The sequence below is a fragment of the Schistocerca cancellata genome, chromosome 9 (genome assembly GCF_023864275.1).
Source record: "Schistocerca cancellata isolate TAMUIC-IGC-003103 chromosome 9, iqSchCanc2.1, whole genome shotgun sequence".
In the NCBI taxonomy this organism is placed as follows: Eukaryota; Metazoa; Arthropoda; class Insecta; order Orthoptera; family Acrididae; genus Schistocerca; species Schistocerca cancellata.
The window spans coordinates 25,835,834-25,859,785 of record NC_064634.1 but is presented as its reverse complement, the minus strand read 5'-3'; the positions used below and the strand labels follow the sequence as shown (position 1 = coordinate 25,859,785).

Here is a 23,952-nt window from a genome sequence, read left to right as displayed (position 1 = left end):
TACACACATTTTCAAAGGATCCTAACCTTTCATTAAGCTCTGATTCTACTTTATTATATTTGTCTTCATTATTCAATTCTAACCTTTTTGTCAAATCCTGAAAATTATCATTCTGTTTCTGACTAAAGTCAGTGAACATTTGATTTACATGAATGGTCAAGGAACTTGTCAAATCATTCTTTAAATCTAATTTTAAATTCTCTACCTTACTATTTAAGGCACCAAATTCAGTCTTTAAAGCATCCATGCCTTTGCATAGATTACTAAATTCTTTGCTTTGTGAGTCAACTTTGGTATTTAACAAACTTATATTTGCCGATTGACTACTTAAGGTTTTACTCTGGTTATTTAATTGAGAATGTAATGAGTCTAGGTTTTCACTTAGAGTCACATTTTGAGTTTTGACTAAATTTACTAACTCAGACCAGTCAGGCACTTCCTTACTAACTTTCATAGCCATAGCTGGTTCTTGAGTTTCCTCAACTTGTTGTATGTTATCCATATTCTTGCAAGCTTTTGATCTTTTAAGCATGTTGTTATTTTGGTCTTCAGTCCAGAGACTGGTTTGATGCAGCTCTCCATGCTACTCTATCCTGTGCAAGCTTCTTCATCTCCCAATACCTACTGCAACCTGCATCCTTCTGAATCTGCTTAGTGTATTCATCTCTTGGTCTCCCTCTATGATTTTTACCATCTGTGCTGCCCTCCAGTACTAAATTGGTGATCCCTTTATGCCTCAGAATATATCCTACCAACCATCCCTTCTTCTAGTCAAGTTGTGCCACAAATTTCTCCCCAATTCTATTCAATACCTCCTCATTAGTTATGTGATCTACCCATCTAATCTTCAGCATCCTTCTGTAGCACCGCATTTCAAAAGCTTCTATTCTCTTTTTGTCTAAACTATTTATCATCCACATTTCACTTCCATACATGGCTACACTCCATACAAATACTTTCAGAAAAGACTTCCTGACACTTAAATCTATACTTGATGTTAACAAATTTCTCTTCTTCAGAAATGCTTTCCTTGCCATTGCCAGTCTACTTTTTATATCATCTCTACCTCGACCATCATCAGTTATTTTGCTCCCCAAATAGCAAAATTCATTTACTACTTTAAGCGTCTCATTTCCTAACTAATTCCCGCAGCATCACCCGATTTAATTTGACTACTTTCCATTATCCTCATTTTGCTTTTGTTGATGTTCATCTTATATCCTCCTTTCAAGACACTGTCCATTCCGTTCAGCTGCTCTTCCAGGTACTTTGTTGTCTCTGACAAAATTACAATGTCATCAGCGAACCTCAAAGTTTTTATTTCTTTTCCATGGATTTTAATTCCTAATCCGAATTTTTATTTTGTTTCCTTTACTGCTTGCACTTAACTAACTTTAAGTATGGTAACTACACTAATAAAGTTCACTGAACAGTTTGTACTACTTTGCAGTAAAACAATAAAGTGTGAGTGTGAGTGTCTGTCACCTATTTTCGTTGAAGGCGTTGTTGGCCAAACGTTTATTTGTGACAGTCTTTTTGTTGTGCCTATCTGCGACTCAGTATCTCCTCCATATGGTGAGTAGCAACTTTCCTTTTCATAATATTGTCACACTGCACTGACACTCTCAAAGTTAGCGGAAGATGAAGTGCTACAGAATTAGTAAAGCAGAGATCATTTAAGAGAATTACAAACAACATGGTACCAATTGTACTTTTTTTTTTTTTTTTTTTTTAAAAAAAGGGAGCCTCAAAGTTAATGTTTCTCTTAATGTGACAGAAGAATTTTTGTCAGTAGGAGATTCCTTACTTTAAAATATACACTCCTAGAAATTGAAATAAGAACACCGTGAATTCATTGTCCCAGGAAGGGGAAACTTTATTGACACATTCCTGGGGTCAGATACATCACATGATCACACTGACAGAACCACAGGCACATAGACACAGGCAACAGAGCATGCACAATGTCGGCACTAGTACAGTGTATATCCACCTTTTGCAGCAATGCAGGCTGCTATTCTCCCATGGAGACGATCGTAGAGATGCTGGATGTAGTCCTGTGGAACGGCTTGCCATGCCATTTCCACCTGGCGCCTCAGTTGGACCAGCGTTCGTGCTGGACGTGCAGACCGCGTGAGACGACGCTTCATCCAGTCCCAAACATGCTCAATGGGGGACAGATCCGGAGATCTTGCTGGCCAGGGTAGTTGACTTACACCTTCTAGAGCACGTTGGGTGGCACGGGATACATGCGGACGTGCATTGTCCTGTTGGAACAGCAAGTTCCCTTGCCGGTCTAGGAATGGTAGAACGATGGGTTCGATGACAGTTTGGATGTACCGTGCACTATTCAGTGTCCCCTCGATGATCACCAGTGGTGTACGGCCAGTGTAGGAGATCGCTCCCCACACCATGATGCCGGGTGTTGGCCCTGTGTGCCTCGGTCGTATGCAGTCCTGATTGTGGCGCTCACCTGCACGGCGCCAAACACGCATACGACCATCATTGGCACCAAGGCAGAAGCGACTCTCATCGCTGAGGACGACACGTCTCCATTCGTCCCTCCATTCACGCCTGTCGCGACACCACTGGAGGCGGGCTGCACGATGTTGGGGCATGAGCGGAAGACGGCCCTCTCGCAGTGTCCGGAGCAAGTATGGTGGGTCTGACACACCGGTGTCAATGTGTTCTTTTTTCCATTTCCAGGAGTGTAGTTGTGCCAAATTTAAAAGTTGATGTGCATTCAGGCATTGGGCTGGATCAGCTAAAGAACCATTTAAAAAAACATTGCTACTATCCAAAACGGTGTTAAAGTAAAATCACATTTCAAGGGCGTATTCATGCATGTTGGTACACACACTGTTCGACACAGCAGTGAAGCCGAAATCATTACTGAATCTCAAAACTTGATTTGTACTGCCAAATCTTTGTGTATCAACTCAAGACTGGTAATAAGTGGTATTTTGCAGTGGAGATCGGTAAGTGACTCTTACATAAATAAGATAAACGATGGAATTAGAGACCAGTGTGATAAGCTTGGCATGGTATTTATAAACTGAAACAAATTTATAAGTAACAAATGTCTGGGTATAGATGGTGTGCATCTAAATAGGCTAGGCTCAGTGACTCTGAATGAAATGTTTTTGGGTGTTTGCAAAATCATCAATAATCAGGCAAACTGATAAAGTGTGGAAGGGACGTTAATGCAAAAGAATCAACTTAAAATTAAAAAAATATAGATATATTCTAACAAATGATTTACTTAAAAGCATTCAAAACAGCAATAAACATTTTCTAATGCATTGGAATACAAATGGTATAGCCTCAGATTTTTGTAACACAAGTTATTCTAAAACTGATGGACTTCACGTTTTACTTTCACAATGTTCAAATATAAAAATTGTATGTTTAAATGAACATTGGCTGACAATAGATAGTATAGGGATTCCAAACAAAATTCAACATTTTACAGTTGCCAGCGGTTTTTGTAGAGGTAACATATCTCTTGGGGGCTGCTGCATCCTCTAAATGACTCAATAAATTTTAAAGAGGAAACTGAGTTCAATTGTTTGAAAGAGGAAGGTAATTTTGGAAGTTGTGCTGTGGCGCTAATTGATTTAAATACTATAATTGTATCTCTGTATAGAATTCCTGGAAGTACTCTAACAAAATTCTTTTTATCCAAATTTCAATGTTTATTAGAAAGACTCCAGAAAGAAAAAAACTATAATTGTAGCAGGTTTTAATACAAAGGTATTAAATAATGACACTGTACATTTTTGTGACTTAATTCAGAAATATGCTTTTAATTTAAATTTCATTGAATGTACTAGAAGAGATAGCCACTCTCAAACTTGTATTGACAATATTCTGACAAATCATTAGTTTTGAGGATGGAAGTAAATTCTGTTTAAATTTAGGCATATTGGATCATTCAGCACTGCTCATACAGCTTCCAAAAACATGGAAACCAAAATATGTGAAAACATGTTTTAAAAGGAACTCTAGCAAAGAGAAAGTAAATATATTTTCTAACAAACTAAGAACTATAAACTGGTCTCTAGGTAACAGTGTGTCAAGTGAAAAAAAAAATCAAAACATTCCTAAACTGTTTCCTAGATGTTTTCAATGAAACTTTTCCCCCTCATGCCTGGTGACAAAGAGTGGCCGATAAAATAAATTGGAATACGCCATGAATAAAAGTTTCTAGTGCCAGGAAGAGACAGCTTCACAATGAGTTAAAACATAACAAAAATGATGACTTTGTGGGGTATTTAAAGAGAGATAAGAATACATTCAAATAAGTTGTACAGGCAGCAAAAAAAAAGGCTAACAATATGCATATCAGTAAATATGTCTGATGTCAAATCTGAATTGGGAGTAAAGAACAAGTGCCAAGAAACTGTCCAAATTAAAATTAAAAATGATATAATTATAGATCCTTTCCAAATGTCAAACTGTTTCAATGATTTTTTCATAAATGTGGCAAAATCAGAAGCAGATATCACAGCTCACCAGGACAAGGTAGATGTCAACTTTGTAAATATAAAACAAAAATGCAAGCCTTAAAACATTCAAAAGAATTAGTCCAAAAGATGTAGAAGATATTATAGTGTCTTTAAAAAACAAGAAATCAGCTGGGTGGGATGAAATTCCTACCACTGTAATCAACGCCGTTTATAACATCATTTCTCATCCATTGGCTAAAATTATTAATCAGTCATTTGAAGAAGGATATTTCCGCGATGTGTTAAAATACGCTGAAATACGACCATTGTTCAAGAAAGGCTCACCAGATGACATGGGAAATTACCACCCTATTTCCCTGCTGCCAGTTTTTGCTAAGGTGATTAGAAAGAATTATTGCAAAACATCTTGAAAACTATCTTATGGAAAACGATATTATAGTTAAAAATCAATTTGAATTTCAAAAGGGAAAAATACAATAAATGCTGTCAGGGAATTCACTGAAAAAATAAGCTCTGCTTTAGACAAGGGTAAAAAGGTCACAGGTATTTTTTGCGATTCGACCAAAGCTTTTGACTCTGTCAATCACATACTACTTCTACACAAGTTAGAGAGATATGGAATCGTGGAAAGGACATTACAGTGATTCAAATCTTAACAGAGAGTTATTCTAAATTCAAATGGAAAAAAAAAAATCCTTCTCGGACTAGAAGAAGATTTGTACAGAGGTCCCACAGAGCTCAATTTTAGGGCCTTATCTTTTTCTGACTGGAATTCGACAGTAGGAAAAGGGAGAGAAGGAAACATAGTAGGTGAATATGGATTGGGGCTAAGAAATGAAAGAGGAAGCCATCTGTTAGAATTTTGCACAGAGCATAACTTAATCATAGCTAATACCTGGTTCAAGAATCATAAAAGAAGATTGTATACATGGAAGAATCCTGGAGATACTAAAAGGTATCAGATAAATTATATAATGGTAAGACAGAGATTTAGGAACCAGGTTCTAAATTGTAGGACATTTCCAGGGGCAGATGTGGACTCTGACCACAATCTATTGCAGGGCTTAACAACTGGCCGGTTTTGAGCGCGAGTACGCGCGTCTGCTCAGGCACGTGCTCGCGAGCAGGTGCAAGGTCATGGCGTAGGGAGGGAGGGGAAATGTGCGCGCACGTTTGAATAGGGCTGCAGCGTGCCTATTGAATTCGCGCCGACTGTGGAACGTAAAAAGTACTACGATCAGCTCTAACAGTCACTTCGCATCATGTCAAGTCGCCGTTGTGTAACCCCAACCATGCTTTCCCAGTTCAACCCGCATTGGGAGGAATTGTATCTGTTTACAGAAAAAGATGGTGTTGCAAAATATTTAGTATGTTACAAAACGCTGAATTCTTTTAGGAAATTTAATTTGCAGCGATATTATATGTTGTACCACGCCAAAGACTACGGAGTGGAAAATGTGATGGACCAGATCGTGCACAGGAAGTTATTAAACTTAAAAGGAAGCTATCCGAAGAAGATCTGGACGACGAAGCAAAATCAACTGAGGCAGCTCTCAGAGTGAGTTACAAAATTGCTTTGCTTTTAGCAGAATCCCTGCGCCCGTTCACTGATGGCGATTTAATAAAAGAATGTTTGGTAGTTGCAGCGGAACATTTGTGTCCATCTGAAGTTGAACAGTTTCGGATTGTGCCATTATCTAACATGACCACTATGCGTCGCATACAGGACATGGCAGACGACGTCCAGAGCCAGCTTGCAAATATCTGTAAAGATTTTATGGCGTATTTTCTAGCTCTGGACGAAAGTGTTGATACCACTGGAACAGTGCAGCTTACCATATTTATTAGAGGTGAGGGAGGAGCTCCTCGATGTAGTAGCCATGAAGAACACTACAACCGGAGGTGATATTTTAAGTAGTGTTGAAGAAAGTGTTGAAAATATAGGATCGTCGTGAAATCCTTTAGTTTCAGTGTCTACAGACGGGTCACCAGCGATGACAGGGAACGCGCTGTTGAAGGAGAAAATGCAAAAACTGACCGTGCCAAATGAAATAAGGGGCGTTCACTGTGTGATCCACCAGGAAACCTTATGTGCAAAGAGTATCACTCTAAAAAATGTGATAAGTGGTGTTGTTCGTACAACCAATTACATAAGGAAGCATGGGCTACAACACAGGCAATTTAAAAGCTTTCTTGAGGATGTAGAAAGCCAGTATGGTAGCCTGCCTTATTACAGTGAGGTCCGCTGGCTTAGTCGTGGCGAATTATTAAATCGATTTTTTTGCCTATTAGATGAGACAAATAACATGTGTGTTCCTGAATTGAAAGAGCCTTCATGGAAATGTGATCTCGCGTTCTTAGCAGATTTAACTAGCCATCTGAATGCTTTGAACATTTCACTACAAGGTAAAGATCTGCTAATTACTCATTTCATAGATCGAATACGAGCTTTTAAAATGAAATTGACACTTTGAGTGAGTCAGCTGGAAACAGGAAATCTAGCTCATTTTCCTAAATTATCATCCATGCAAGATGTTCACAAAGACTGTGAACGTTATTCACATAGTTTAGTTGCCCTTAAGGAAGAATTTGATCAACGCTTTCAAGATCTGACAGCACTAGACAGTGATTTTGATCTGTCCTCCTCTCCATATTCAGTGAATATTGAAGGGATTCGTACTGAGCTGCAACTAGAAATTATTGAGCTGCAACTAGAAATTATTGACCTGCAGTGTGACAGAGAGTACAGAGACAAATTTCAGAACAAGAACAACATTTTGGAATTCTACAGACACTTCCCTCAGGATGGATTTCCTCGTTTGCACAAACTGGCAGCTACAATAATATCAATGTTCAGTTCCACGTATGTTTGTGAACAACTGTTCTCTGCAATGAAATGTAACAAGACGCGCCTGAGAAATGCATTGTCTGATCGAAATTTAAACTGCACGCTGCACCTACAATGCACAAGAACAATTACTCCGAATATAGACGCAATTGTAAAGGGCAAAAAGTACAAGATAACCGAGAATCCCACACTTCAGTGACACCTATTATTGTGTAACAGTTCACAAATTAATACGAATGTAGAGGCATACACTAAGCTAATAAAATTATGTGGCACGTGTACATTCTCCCTTATTTGTTTCAGTTGTCGCAGTAATAATTCGTGAGTGATATCCCTGCAGGTGGCCACGGATTTACATTGACTGGCGGCAGCTGTTGTGTGCCCCACGTGACTCTCCCCACTCTCCGCTCTGGTCTGGTAGTGGGGGTAGCGTGCTCGCGCCTTGCTGCTCACAGCTTGCATTGCGAGCACTTATGTTGTGAAGCCCTGATCTATTGGTTATGAACTGTAGATTAAAACTGAAGAAATTGCAAAAAGGTGGAATTTAAGGAGATGGGACCTGGATAAACTGAAAGAACCAGAGGTTGTACAGAGTTTCAGGGAGAGCATAAGGGAACAATTGACAGGAATGGGGGAAAGAAATATAGTAAAAGACGAATGGGTAGCTCTGAGGGATGCAGTAGTGAAGGCAACAGAGGATCAAGTAGGTAAAAAGACAAGGTCTAGTAGAAATCCTTGGGTAACAGAAGAAATATTGAATTTAATTGATGAAAGGAGAAAACATAAAAATGCAGTAAATGAAGCAGGCAAAAAGGAATACAAACGTCTCAAAAATGAGATCGGCAGGAAGTGCAAAATGGCTAAGCAGGCATGGCTAGAGGACAAATGTAAGGATGTAGAGGCTTATCTCACTAGGGGTAAGATAGATACAGCCTACAGGAAAATTAAAGAGACCTTTGGAGACAAGAGAGCCACTTGTATGAACATCAAGAGCTCAGATGGAAACCCAGTTCTCACCAAAGAGGGGAAAGCAGAAAGGTGGAAGGAGTATATAGAGGGTCTATACAAGGGCAATGTACTTGAGGACAATATTATGGAAATGGAAGAGGATGTAGATGAAGATGAAATGGGAGATACGATACTGCGTGAAGAGTTTGATAGAGCACTGAAAGATCTGAGTCGAAACAAGGCCCCGGGAGTAGACAACATTCCATTAGAACTACTGATGGCCTTGGGAGAGCCAGTCCTGACAAAATTCTACCATCTGGCGAGTAAGATGTACGAGACTGGCGAAATACCCTCAGACTTCAAGAAGAATATAATAATTCCAATCCCAAAGAAAGCAGGTGTTGACAGATGTGAAAATTACCGAACTATCAGTTTAATAAGTCACAGCTGCAAAATGCTAATGCGAATTCTTTACAGACGAATGGAAAAACTGGTAGAAGCCAACCTCGGGAAAGATCAGTTTGGATTCCGTAGAAATGTTGGAACACGTGAGGCAATACTGACCTTACGACTCACCTTAGAAGAAAGATTAAGGAAAGGCAAACCTAGGTTTCTAGCATTTGTACGCTTAGATAAAGCTTTTTGACAATGTTGACTGGAATACTCTCTTTCAAATTCTAAAGGTGGCAGGGGTAAAATACAGGGAGCGAAAAGCTATTTACAATTTCTACAGAAACCAGATGGCAGTTATAAGAGTCGAGGGACATGAAAGGGAAGCAGTGGTTGGGAAGGGAGTGAGACAGGGTTGTAGCTTCTCCCTGGTGTTATTCAATCTGTATATTGAGCAAGCAGTAAAGGAAAGAAAAGAAAAATTTGGAGTAGGTATTAAAATCCATGGAGAAGAAATAAAAACTTTGAGGTTTGCCGATGACATTGTAATTCTGTCAGATACAGCAAAGGACTTGGAAGAGCAGTTGAATGGAATGGACAGTGTCTTGAAAGGAGGATATAAGATGAACATCAACAAAAGAAAAATGAGGATAATGGAATGTAGTCGAATTAAGTCGGGTGATGCTGAGGGAATTAGATTAGGAAATGAGACACTTAAAAGTAGTAAAGGAGTTTTGCTATTTGGGGAGCAAAATAACTGATGATGGTCGAAGTAGAGAGGATATAAAATGTAGACTGGCAATGGCAAGGAAAGCGTTTCTGAAGAAGAGGAATTTGTTAACATCGAGTATAGATTTAAGTGTCAGGAAGTTGTTTCTGAAAGTATTTGTATGGACTGTAGCCATGTATGGAAGTGAAACATGGACAATAAATAGTTTGGACAAGAAGAGAATAGAAGCTTTCGAAATGTGGTGCTACAGAAGAATGTTGAAGATTGGGTGGGTAGATCACGTAACTAATGAGGAGGTATTGAATAGGATTGGGGAGAAGAGAAGTTTGTGGCACAACTTGACTAGAAGCAGGGATCGGTTGGTAGGACATGTCCTGAGGCATCAAGGGATCACAAATTTAGCATTGGAGGGCAGCGTGGAGGGTAAAAGTCGTAGAGGGAGACCAAGAGATGAATACACTAAACAGATTCAGAAGGATGTAGGTTGCAGTAGGTATTGGGAAATGAAGGAACTTGCACAGGATAGATTAGCATGGAGAGCTGCATCAAACCAGTCTCAGGACTGAAGACCACAACAACAACATCTTTTTCTGTTGTACATAAATGATTTACCTTTAAGCATTAATGTTCACTCCATTTATTCGCAGATGACACCTCGGTTTTAATTGAAAATGACAATTTAGAACAAATTCATGATACTGTGGAAAATACAATGGGAAACCTAGAATTAGGGTTTCAGCAAAATGGATTAAAACTCAATGTCACAAAAACACAATTAGTGCAGTTTGGTGCTGAAACATCATCAGCATCTCCCATAAAAATAGTGCATGACAATCAGGAAATGACTGAAGCAAGTTTTGTAAAATTTCTAGGTCTAAATCTTCACAAAAATTTAAACTGGAAGGCACATGTAGACTTCTCAGCAAACAAACTAAACAATCTAGCTTATGCAATGAATATATTATCTGGTTCCACCCTTATGGAGACCAGAAAGGTAATCTACCACAGCTACTTTGAAACTATAATTTGATACGGAATAATTTTCTGGGGAAACTCTATGAACAGCCTGAGGTTGGTTACACTTCATTAAAAAAAACACGTGTTTAGCCCAAAAAAGAGCACTGTGTCACCCATTACTTAAGAAATTAAAAATACTAACCATTCCTTCCCCGAACATCTACAAAATTTTTATTTTCATATATAACAATCAAAACTCACTTGACAATTTTTATTTCAACCACAATTACAGTACTCATCACAGACAAAGTTTCAAACTTCCCCCTCATTATTTAAAACTTTACACTCAAACACCACTGTAAACAGGATTAAAAATTTACAAAAAATTAAATAACACAAATCTGTTAAATAGGGAGTTTCACCCACTAAAAAGATTGTTATTTAATACACTAGTGGAAAAATATTATTATTCAATTGAATAATTCATGCAGGACAGTTTGGCGATTTGAGAAGAAAAGAAACAATAAAGATTATGTAGTGTATAATAAATTGTTAATATATTGTGTAAACTGTCTACAAAATCAGAGATGCCTGCTTAAATATTTATATTTTTAACGTGTCTCCAGTACAAAAATCTTTGATTTGTAACTGTACATTATGAGATGAATAAACTACATTCTACAATCCATTGAAGTTTTGGCATGATCCCCATAAATTATATTTATTCTTCCAATATTTCAGCTGTACTGTATACCTTTCTGATATGTTCAGGCTAAGCTGACAGACTAGTGCTGCAGCACTCACTCTATCCTTTTAAAACTGCAAACGCACCATTGTGCATGCGGCCAGAGACACCCAAATGCCAGAGATGACGATCAGTGGCAAAGAAGTTAGCATTAATTGGATTTGTTGCTACACAATCGATCCATGCTGGGATATCATTGTAACATTATGAGGTGCATTGTGGCAACTTCTTTGCAAGGCTGTTACAGAAAATGCCAGATTCCATCATTTGTCAAAGTTGAAACTGCTTTCTCTATTAATTAAATTCTTTGACAAACAAATTTAAAGTGCTTCTTTTACTACTGAGTCCCGAAAGATGAAGTCAATGCTAAAATTACATTTTCATAATGCACAGAGTGACCAGTGTTGGTAAAAGAAATAGATTTTACAAAGAGAGGCTGTGACATGTTGTTCAGCGCTCCCTGCGGTACCACACTGTACTATTACCTGCCATGCTTTCGGAAGTCATTACATATGAGTGACAAAAATGAGGATGTATTGCCGCATGCGGCTGGCATTTGGAAATCAGTCCCATGGCGTCAATTGCTTGCTGTGTGGTGTGATCTTTGTCTTGACCACCAAACTTGTGAAAGTGTTGTTAAGGATTCAATGGCAGCTAAATATTTGTGACAAACAAGACTGTAAATATGATTGCTGCTCGTTTTATTGGCAGAAATTCAAGCTGTGCTCTCAGATTCCTTCCTATTCACACTTTTGGAAATTGCTACATATTTGGAAATAAGCAGCCAAGTATTTGTGACATACAAGAATATAAATGTTATTGCTGCTCATTTCACTCACAGCAATTAGATTAGATACCTGCCGAACTGTACCCTTCGATATTGCAAAATATTCTGGGGAAAAAAAAAGGTCAAATATTTGTGACAAGAAAGACTATAAATGTCATTGCTCACTGTTTCATTTGCAACAGTATTGTCTTTTGTTTCTTAATCTCAACGATGTTACAAAATCAAAGAAATTCACTCCTGATAGAGCATGCTCCTTTGTGCAGATAACAACGAACGTTACCGAATATAATTCTGTTACATGAATAAGAAGATCCCAGTGCATTACAAATGCGAAGATGAGAAAAAAAAGGAGGGAGGGAGGGAGGGGGGAGAGAGAGAGAGAGAGAGAGAGAGAGAGAGAGAGAGAGAGAGAGAGAGAGAGAGAGAATGACGAGAATGACGAGAATGACCAGGACGCAAACGTACTTCCTTCGACTCCTCTATTGCATGTCTGTAACAGCAGCTTCACAGCGTTCAGTTACAGATCCAAAAATTAATATTGTTCATCTTAGAATCTGCCAAGGACTTTACAGCTGATGTGTCCTTGACAGACAATTATAAGAAACTGTACCTAGGGTGACGTGTTTGTGATAAATTTTCAATGCGCTGTTGCCCTGAAATGGGGTACTGTCATAACATGCAAGTTATCATATGGAAACAATGAATTCTCTAAAAATTAACACACATTGGTTGTCAGATGATCAATTTCCAATTTCAGATGAACACCAGTCGAAAGCAGTTATGGCTTCTTCATTTTAGTCACTTGTCTTTCTGTGGTTGTTTTAAAAGCAAGATAGTAGATGTGCAAAATAGTAAGATATGTAATTGCTGAACTTCTTTTTGAAATCATGCCTAAAATTTGTACAGTGTATAACTACATGCACAAGAGAGTGCACTGTTTAAAAATATTATCTGTTGGTGGTTTTTGTCATTTGCGTTATACACTAGCAAAGGAAGAATTTTCACATATTTAACTTTCCATGAATATGTGAATATATTATTTTAAGCTATGTTTCATAATTTCCTTACACACTGTCAGGTACCATGCCTCTGTTTTGACTTAGAAAAACATGGCGGGGGCTTGTTCAATTTGTGTCACTCTGATTGCGGTGTTGCATCTTTAACGTATTCTGTCTCTTTGGTGTTGATGCACTGCTCTGGTACAGCTGATGTAGGGGGCTGTACAATCCAGGTGTACCTATGGTGGCCCAAGCATTTTTTGTAGAGTGTATGAGTCATTTGTCTGATACATGAAAGGCTACAGTCACAGGAGATCTTGTAAACCGTAGGCTTGCAGTGGATCAAGTCATCTTTGACAGAATCTAAAATTGCTTCTGTCTTCACTGGAGAGGAAAAAAATCATTTTCACTTTGCACTTGGTGAGCAGCCATCCTGTTTTTGACACGAAGCTTCCCACATATAGTAGAAAAGCCATGAATTTAAATCTCTCTTTGTCTCCTTCCTCAATCCTTATGTTTGCCTTAGGTTCTGTTTGTAGTGCCTTGCATGTCTGTTGTGGAGAATATCCATTTTCTTAAAAAACTCCCTTTAAGTGAGTCCTGTAGACTGTTCTTGCCAGCAATTATACATGCTCTTTGAAGCAAAATTCAGAGAATTATCGTCGTTTGGAAAGCATGGCAGCTACTTACACGTAACTATAAGTCTGTATGACTTTGCATCTAATAAATTGCTGTCCCAAGGTGCCATCAGATTTGCAATGATGGTTCTACATCGCATATATAAGAACTATGACAATTCCATATCGCATATATACATATAAGTGTACATCGGGAAATATGCACACACAGTCTTTTTTTTTGACAGTTCTACATCATCTATTTATATAAAAAAACTATCACACATATATAAGAACTATGATGATTCCATATCACATATTTACCACATATATATGCGGTATATATATAATAGTGTATGTAAATATATTACCTACTGAATAGTATATAGACATGGAATCTATTAAGCATATAGAAGTTGAAAAGTAGAGGAGGACTCCAGGGATTAGATGAAGTATTAAGAAGTAAATGCGAAGTGTAGAATAGATTTTTTATCTTTACTAGAAAATATTTAATTCTAGTATACATAGGAATGTATACTGGGGTTAATGAACCATGAGGCCTACTCAGAAATAATAAGGGGGGCATACCTGGCATTTACTGAATATAAAGGGCATGCGTACCTACATGGAGATAGGATGACCTGTAGCCTAATGAATAGGGATGTTGTATAAAGGGGTGTACCTACCAGAATAGAGAGAGGAAGTGCGCTCACATGGTCAACCCACAGGCAAGGTATAGGTACTGATCCTACGGGAAAAGGACAGTATCGTGACAGAAGTCACACATTTTATAGGGATTATTCCGGTAAGTTTCAATTCTATACACAACGAGCACTGTTACGTGCGACGTAAGTTTACAAGTGTCAAAAGGAACACTTTCATGTTGCCCAGAGTTCTTCCAAACTACACAAAATATTAGAAGTAACAGATACTTAGGAAAGGTAGTATTAAAGATGAAAACAGAAAATAGATTACTCAAGTGTCGCAAACACCTGTAGTTTACGATTGAAAATAAAAATAATGTCTCACGTTTCCTAAATACTAGTCAGGCTTACTGGGTCACTAATGAATACTCACGTCTTGATATCAAAGAAATCGCTCAATGTATACTGTTAAAATGTGAATTGTTATTAGGTGTGATATTAATGTACATGATGATTATGTACAAAATATCACGTGTTCGATCTGAGGAGGGGGATATGTAGTGTTTCAAGAATTTCTGCGTAAATTATAGAACCAGTTGGCCTTCAACCTCGAAGACACAATATTTTAAATATAAGTGTGAGAGAGCCTACCAACTGCACATCGTCTGTCTGTGTGTGCAGGTCCGAAGTGTGTAGTAAGAAGGCGTAGACACAGCGGTCGAACGGCACAGACAAGTGTTTGCTGGCCGTGCCATGGAAGTTTAATGAAAGAACATGGCAGACTCAAGGAACTTCTGTGTTATTCCATACTGTTTTATAACTTTGACTATTGAAGTGAAAAAAAAGGAAGAACAGTTGAAATATTGTTAAATGGATGCTCGTCTTGGACTTGGAGAGAATAAGACGTATATTCAGATTCAGGATGAGAATGGACTTGGTTTTTAAGCCAACTTTCTCTTATGTGTAAGTGAACTATGTTTCCAACCTTTGGATATGCAAGACGACTTACTTGACAGTGTTTGTTTATGTAGAGAATGAGATTTGTAAAAGTTTTGATGTTTGAATATACATCGTTAAGTGAAGCAAAAGAAACTGCGTATGTCTGCTTATTTGTTTCTAAGTAGAAAGAGTCTTGAGAAATTCTTGTTCCTAGCAAATATACTTCGCAGAAGAAGAGAAAAGGAGGTTGCAGAAGCTTGCTAACCCGCAAGGAAAGTCGGCTGACAATCTCAAGTAAATCGTATCGTTAAAGAAGCGGGAGTTTACACACATACTTCACCACTTTAAGTCGTCCAAAGTGTTAAAACACAGTCTATGAGTTTAAAAGGATGGAGTACGTGCTGCAGTGTCAGTCTGCTGACTAACTCTGAAGATAGTTGAAAAAAACATGCCTAAAATATAAGGAGAGGAAATAAATTTATGGGGCTGAGTGTTGAAAATTTCATGTGTGGTTGGGGGGGGGGGGGGGGGGGGGGGAGGGAGAGAACAGATAAAAATTTATATGCTAATACATTAATATTATACAATAATCTTAATTGCAATACCTGTTAACATCATTTGGGGACAAAGTCCACTGGAAATTCTCCATGTAGAAAAGGTTTGAGGCCATATGTAATGGTTTAGCTTGAATGATGACTGACATCAGCAATGGTAGCGTATCATCAGATGTTAATGCAGGAAGCTGGCCTTCTTCTGCAAATATAACGAGGAAGTAACAATCACTACTTCAGTAGTATTACTAATTTTGTTACTGAATCATATTTCACCACAATATTTTACATGAAGTCCTGTATCAGAAACAAACACAGGTATTGAGAAACACCGCTGCTCATTTTCAATTGTAAGTGTGGAGTGGCGAACAAACATTTAGAACACTGAAAAATTTTCTGTGTCATAGCTGGCTACCAATCATCTTAAGACAAAAATGGCTCAAAAATGAAATGTTACTGATGTGATCTATTGTTTAAATTCTAGAGGGGAAAGAAAGCAAAAAACACACAAATCTAACCAAAAGGACTATATTGTGGCCAGTAACTGTGGCCCCACTGCAAGGATCCTCACTCCAGTGAGATAAGTATTTAATCTGATTACTTGTGGTCTAAGTCCACACTTTTCCTTCATCATTTCTTGACTGTTTTAATCACACAACCATATCTACTTGTTTATCAAGGTTATCTCCACTTCCAGTACATCACGGTCCATCTCATGTTCACGGCCTTGCTGCCAGTACACAATATGTCTTCCACAGCCTTGCCAATTCCAAACTCTTTAGTCTTCTACATCTATATCTATACTCTGAAAATGAGCATGAGATGCACGGCAGAGGGTCTATCCCATTGTACCCGCTATTAGGGTTTCTTCCTGTTCCATTCATACACTCCTGGAAATTGAAATAAGAACACCGTGAATTCATTGTCCCAGGGAGGGGAAACTTTATTGACACATTCCTGGGGTCAGATACATCACATGATCACACTGACAGAACCACAGGCACATAGACACAGGCAACAGAGCATACACAATGTCGGCACTAGTACAGTGTATATCCACCTTTCGCAGTAATGCAGGCTGCTATTCTCCCATGGAGACGATCGTAGAGATGGTGGATGTAGTCCTGTGGAACAGCTTGCCATGCCATTTCCACTTGGCGCCTCAGTTGGACCAGCGTTCGTGCTGGACGTGCAGACCGCGTGAGACGACGCTTCATCCAGTCCCAAACATGCTCAATGGGGGACAGATCCGGAGATCTTGCTGGCCAGGGTAGTTGACTTACACCTTCTAGAGCACGTTGGGTGGCACGGGATACATGCGGACGTGCATTGTCCTGTTGGAACAGCAAGTTCCCTTGCCGGTCTAGGAATGGTAGAACGATGGGTTCGATGACGGTTTGGATGTACCGTGCACTATTCAGTGTCCCCTCGACGATCACCAGTGGTGTACGGCCAGTGTAGGAGATCGCTCCCCACACCATGATGCTGGGTGTTGGCCCTGTGTGCCTCGGTCGTATGCAGTCCTGATTGTGGCGCTCACCTGCACGGCGCCAAACACGCATACGACCATCATTGGCACCAAGGCAGAAGCGACTCTCATCGCTGAAGACGACACGGCTCCATTCGTCCCTCCATTCACGCCTGTCGCGACACCACTGGAGGCGGGCTGCACGATGTTGGGCCGTGAGCGGAAGATGGCCTAACGGTGTGCGGGACCGTAGCCCAGCTTCATGGAGACGGTTGCGAATGGTCCTCGCCGATACCCCAGGAGCAACAGTGTCCCTAATTTGCTGGGAAGTGGCGGTGCGGTCCCCTACGGCACTGCGTAGGATCCTACGGTCTTGGCGTGCATCTGTGCGTCGCTGCGGTCCGGTCCCAGGTCGACGGGCACGTGCACCTTCCGCCGACCACTGGCGACAACATCGATGTACTGTGGAGACCTCACGCCCCACGTGTTGAGCAATTCGGCGGTACGTCCACCCGACCTCCCGCATGCCCACTATACGCCCTCACTCAAAGTCCGTCAACTGCACATACGGTTCACGTCCACGCTGTCGCGGCATGCTACCAGTGTTAAAGACTGTGATGGAGCTCCGTATGCCACGGCAAACTGGCTGACACTGACGGCGGCGGTGCACAAATGCTGCGCAGCTAGCGCCATTCGACGGCCAACACCGCGGTTCCTGGTGTGTCCGCTGTGCCGTGCGTGTGATCATTGCTTGTACAGCCCTCTCGCAGTGTCCGGAGCAAGTATGGTGGGTCTGACACACCGGTGTCAATGTGTTCTTTTTTCCATTTCCAGGAGTGTATATTACGCATGGGAAAAATGACTGACTGAATGCCTCTGTGTGTGCAGTAATTACTCTAATCTTATTTTCATGATTCCCATGTGAGCAATGAATAGAGGGTTGTAGTATTTCCCTAGAGTAATCATTAAAGCCAGTTCTTGAGACTTTGTTAATAGACTTTCTCGGGATAGTTTATGTCTGTCTTCAAGAGTATGCCAGTTCAGTTTCTTCAGTATCTCTGTGAAATTCTCCCATGGATTAAATAAACCTGTGACCATTCACGCTGCCCTTCTCAGTATACATTCAATATCCCATATTAGTTTTATCTGGTTAGGGTCCCACACATTTGAGCAACACACTAGGATGGGCGGCACAAGTGATTTGGAAGCAATTTCTTTTGTAGGCTGATAGCACTTCCCCAGTATTCTACCAATAGACTGAAGTCTACCACCTGCTTTACCCATGACTGAACCTGTGTGATCATTCCATTGCATATCCCTACAAAGTGTTACACCCAGGTATTTGTACGAGTTGGCAGATTCCAACAGTGACTCATTGATTTTATAGTCACAGGATACTATCTTCTTTTGCTTTGTGAAGCAGACAGTTTTACATTTCTGAACATTTAAAGGACGTTGCCAATGTCTGCGCCACTTTGAAATCTTATCAAGATCTGACTGATTATTTATGCAGCTTCTATAAGATAATACTCCATTACAGATAACTGCATCATCTGGAAAAAAAAACTGATTTTATTATTCATATTGTCTGCATTAATATACAGCATGAACACCAAGGGTCCCAACACGCTTCCCTGGGGCACATTCAATGTTGCTTCTACATCTGACGATCATGCTGTGTCCTTCCTACGAAGAAGTTCTCAATCCAGTCACAAATCTCACTTGATACCCCATATGATCATACTTTTGACAATAAGCTTAGGTGCAGTACTGAGTCAACTACTTTCTGCATCTACGTGGTTGCCTTGATCCAAAGCTTTCAGTATGTCATGCGAGAAAAGAGCGAGTTGGATTTCACATGATTGATGTTTTTGAAGTCCATGCTGGTTGACATTCAAGAGGTCATTCTGTTCAAGATACCTCATTATGTATGCTCCTTGTAAGGCCACTTATATGTTTCCATGTTACTTTCCTTTGAAAACTGTACCTACAAAAAAGCTATATGTTCTCATGAGTGCTCATATATCATATGCTGACCACATTCTAAGACATTTAGAAGAATACTGTTTACATCATGTTGCACTGTCACTATCAAAGAAAGAATGGAAGGTGAAACAAGTACAGTACAGAATTTTTAAGGGAATTACAGACATGGTTATCTCCTCCTCCAACAACTTAACATTGTGCAAAGAACCAGCTCTAATAAAAATTGATGTACTGGTATACAACCCACAAGTCCTTTGCCTTCTTAATAAGATAAAAACAGGAGATATCCTTCCCATCAGGATGACAAACACACATTACATGTTACCTCCTCCACACACTACACATACCCTGTACCAATGTTGACCGACAACAGAAAAGCGATCTGTCATTAAGTCCAACCTGACTAAAAGGCAAATCACATCTCCTGCTATAACTTCTACAATTTCTCACTGCTCGTTAAGATGAGAAATGTCCCTCCTGAAATGTGCTCTGCACTAGCCATCCTCAAAGTGGGGGAGGGGGGTGACACCCCCCCTGGTAGGAACATGGAGTAGCAGAGGGGGCACTCCGGCTCTCATTGAAATATTTATATTTGATCTCATATACAAAAAAGACTTTAGCTGAACAAATACAGATGGTGCCAGGTTCCCATTTGCATGAACATTGTCAATTTGCTGTCTTATTCCACAGAAACTGACAAGTAGATTCTGTCAGCAGGAATGCTGAGAAAAATTGAGAGTAATATTTCTTCAGACAGACCCTGTCACAGATCACCCACAGGGTTAGCTGTTTACCACACATTCAACAACCACAAATGACAATAAACTGCTTACCAATGTGACCCCAACATCCTTGCAAATGCAACTACAAGAATATACTTAATTACAGCCATTTTCACTTTGTTCTTGATTTCATCCAGGCTTCCTGAGTCAGTTCAAAGGTAGTGAGTTAGCTAGAAGTTGAATTCTACAGTGTGTTAAGACTGGAATTTAATCAAAATACATTCTCCTTTTGCACCTTCCTCTCTTCCTATAAGCACGATAAATTCTAAAAGCAAAATAAAAGTGTATAAATGTCAAGATGTTTATTTCACATTAGGTTTTACCAACGTCCTTTTGAATAATAAGGAAGATCCACAATGTGTTCTTTGTTTGACGATTTTAGCCAATGATAGCCTGAAGCATATAAAACTAAAGAGACATCTGCAGATGAAACATCCGAACCATGTAAGTAAATCCATCGATTTTTTTAAGTGTAATGACAAACAACTAAAAGGAAAAGTGAGATTCCACAAAAAACGGGTATCAATTTCCTAAGAACGTCCTAAGAGCATGCACACATTATCAGGGAGAAATTACGTCTTCCTGCAGCCGTCAAAATGTGAAATCACGCATGGAGAAAGGTTTGGCGAGAGTCTGATGTTGAAATGATGCTGTGGTTTGATGTATTGATGCAATAGCCATTGACCTGAAAAATCAATTGTTACAATGTTCTCATGATAGCCCAAAATTTGCCCTGACTTGTTGACAGTACTGGTACTGGAAATCTTTCCCAGGTTCTTGTTTTTATATGCTACCTGTTATGAAAATGAAATGCATGAGGCTTTTCTATTTTGAAAAAGCTCTGGAACAGAGGACTACAGCTGAAGATCTTTTCTTTCTTGCAAATTTCTTTTTTGCTGGCGTCACTCTGTCCTGGACAAATTGTGTAGGTGTATGTATCAATGGGATGGTAGCATTTACTGGAACTAAAAAGGTGTTCATGGTAAGAGCTTGTACTTCTGTCAAATACATACACTGCATGATATGCAGAAAGGCTTTGGTTTCTAAAGTAGTGCAACCGGAAGTGAATAAAGTGGCAAACAATGTAGTCAGTGTCATAAATTTTGTGAAAGCACAAGCTTTAAATAATAAGCTATTTTCCATTCTCTGCTACTCATGATTCACTTCCACTGCACACAGAAGTACATCAGGGGTGTTGTGAGTTAGCTGTGAGTTCTTTGGTGCCTTGTGGAGCTGAAGGATGAACTTCATGTTTTCCTATCAAACAGCAGTCCTACACTCAATAGCTGTTTCTGAATGAAAAATGGCTTGTAATATTGTGCTACTTGGCTGATGTTCTTGAGAAACTGAATGATCTTAATATATTACTTCACGGTCAAATCAGCAATATCATTTTTCTAAGCAAGTAAGTGCTTGTGTTTATGAGAAAACTAGGACTTTGAAAAACCCAGATGGAAAAGCATAACTGCAAGAGATGTTTTCTTGTCTGAATGATTTCGTGATGGCTGCAGATAAAATTAATAGAATCGGCGTAGTATATCTTGACAACTTCAGTCAATAATTTGAGAATAAATTTCCAGTCCTTCATCCGAGTGTGACTGGATCCACAATCCATTTGATATGATCATAATAGATCACTTGTCAACAGTAGAACAGGAAGAGCTAATAGAACCTTCAAGTGATAAAACATTTCAAAATGAATTTAAATCAAAGTTTTTTGAAAAATTTTGTGTGCTGAATTGGAAAGAATATCCAAATTTAGCAAGAAAGGCAGTGGACTTGTTATTTCCCTTTGCATCAACTTACTTGTGTGAATCAACATTTTCTGCAATGGCATTAATCAAGACAAAATATCGGTCCCAACTGCAGCTGGAAGGGGATCGGTGAGTTACTGTTTCAAAAATCCAACCAAGATTGGACCTGCTTACTTTAGAAATTCATGCACACACATCACACTAAATGTGCAAATGTTAGAAAATTTCCAAGTTTTGAACTGTGTCCACTTTTACTCTCGTTTATTTCCTTTCTGCATGATCAGTTTGAGTATAAGTTTTTAAACTGGCATTTAAATGTTGACTATTGTTCTACCATCATTTGTATGTCATAATATTAAAACATTCTAAATGAACTAAAAGCAATACAGATGGAAACAAACTTTAACCAATTTTTGTATCAATTTGTAAAAAAAAAATGTGGTGATATACACATACAGGGTGTACATAAAGTCTGGGAACACTTTCAATTATTTGCTGCATAAGAACCAAACATTGTACAGATATACATATGTCACTTTGAAGAGAAACCCTGAAAGTTTTTTTTCCCCATGTATACTGCCACAGCATAGTTTGGTAATTTGCCGATAATTAGCGCTAGTCATAAACATGGCCGTACTACAGAAGGGGACAGATGTTTCATGAAATGGCCTCCCCAATCACCAGATCTCACTCCATGTGACTTTTTCTGTGGGGACACATTAAAGATCTGGTGTATGTACTGTCTCTACCACGTGATGTAGCAGTGCTCCAGGAGAGAATATTGGAAGCGACTGCCACAGTCAACGATGACATGCTGGGACAAGTATGGCAAGAATTCAATTACCATATTGATGTCTGCTGGGTCACTCATAGTTCGCATATTTAATGTTTGTAAATAACACTTTCAGAGTTTCTCTTCAAAATGCAATTGTATGACATCTGTACAATGTTTAGTTCTTGTGCAATAAATAATTGAAAGTGTTCCCGGACTTTATGTACACCCTGTATTTACTTAGTTCTAATAACTGAACACACACACACACACACACACACAGCCATGGTTATTTATAAACTAGTTGTAATTGTTAATTTTCACCACCTCTGAATAATACAAATGCATGATAATTTAATAAAATGTTTAACTCTGATGTGCTCAAATGACACTCCCTTATTATAATAACAATAATTATTATTATTATTGTGACTGATAGTGGCATTGAATTTGAATAAGACCCTGGTCCATCCCTAAGTTGCTGTTGAATTATGAAATATGGGCATTACCCCAAAAACAAACTACGCAAAGACCCATCACATGTTCACATCAACTACTTGCTGCTCTAATCCTCTTGCAATCATTTCTTATTCCATTACAGAATAAAGCCACATTGCAAGTCTCGTCATTAAGTGTGGACAGCTACTTATGTGAGCAAGATACCTTCCACCAATTGATTTATACAAGTGGAAATCTTATTCATATAGTTGTAAAGCATTTGGCACAACATGGTGTGGATAATATCAGAACTGCTTCTGTGTGTACACTATCTGCTTGCTGTCCCCCACATCTCTCCTCCCACTGCCACACCATCCAAGCTGTAACATATGTTATCCTCTCTGAACTTTTCAATAGGTGTGAACTGTGACTCCAGTCAATGTGAGGGTCAAAAAACAATTGGCGCATACTTCTCCCTACCTCTCACCCTACTAAAGCTCTTATGACCCAATTTCCCTTTCACTTCCTCCAGGTTACAGAGACCTCATTCTTCCTTCCTAAATATTTACTGTAACATTATTTAATAATTATTTCTTTTTATTCAGTATTTTCTAAAGTTTATTCTTACTTCCTTATACCCCTTTTCAGTCACTGATTACTGTTTGCAACAGTCTCCCACTTCCCTGTCCTCAGTACTCTGCCTTTATTGAGGATCATCCTCTCTGATTATCCAATGCATCACTTTTGATGCTTATTACTTAGAAAACTTCTTATGGCCCTTTAAGCAACTTCACACAATATAAAAGATGGCTGGTCATCTGTACCCACATGAATGAAATAATTCTATAATTACAATTAAGTTCACTGGTCAAAATAATGCTACAAAGTAGTGAAATTTTTATTGAATGAAAACAACAGAGCATTTTCAGTGGATTAATAACAAACATTTGTGTATAAAAGGATATCAGCAAAATAAGAAGATACCAAACCCTGGACCGCAAGCAAGAATTTTTTTTTTCTTTTTTTTAATTTCCAGCCCTGTTCCCAGATTTGCAGAAACAAATTGTTAAAAGAATCAACTTTTCAACAAAAGTGTGTTTGCATGCATAAATTCTAACATATTTTGCCA

At 39.0% G+C, this 23,952-nt stretch overlaps 1 protein-coding gene across 1 annotated transcript in view; it reads right to left on the bottom strand.

Moving 5' to 3' along the window:
- LOC126100118 (ankyrin repeat domain-containing protein 27-like) overlaps positions 1 to 23,952 on the bottom strand; it is a 116,831-nt gene that overhangs the window by 13,177 nt on the left and 79,702 nt on the right. The window contains exon 9 of the mRNA XM_049910649.1: positions 15,678 to 15,825. Within this exon, the coding sequence (XP_049766606.1) occupies positions 15,678 to 15,825 (148 nt within the window). The remainder of the gene's footprint in view (positions 1 to 15,677; positions 15,826 to 23,952) is intronic.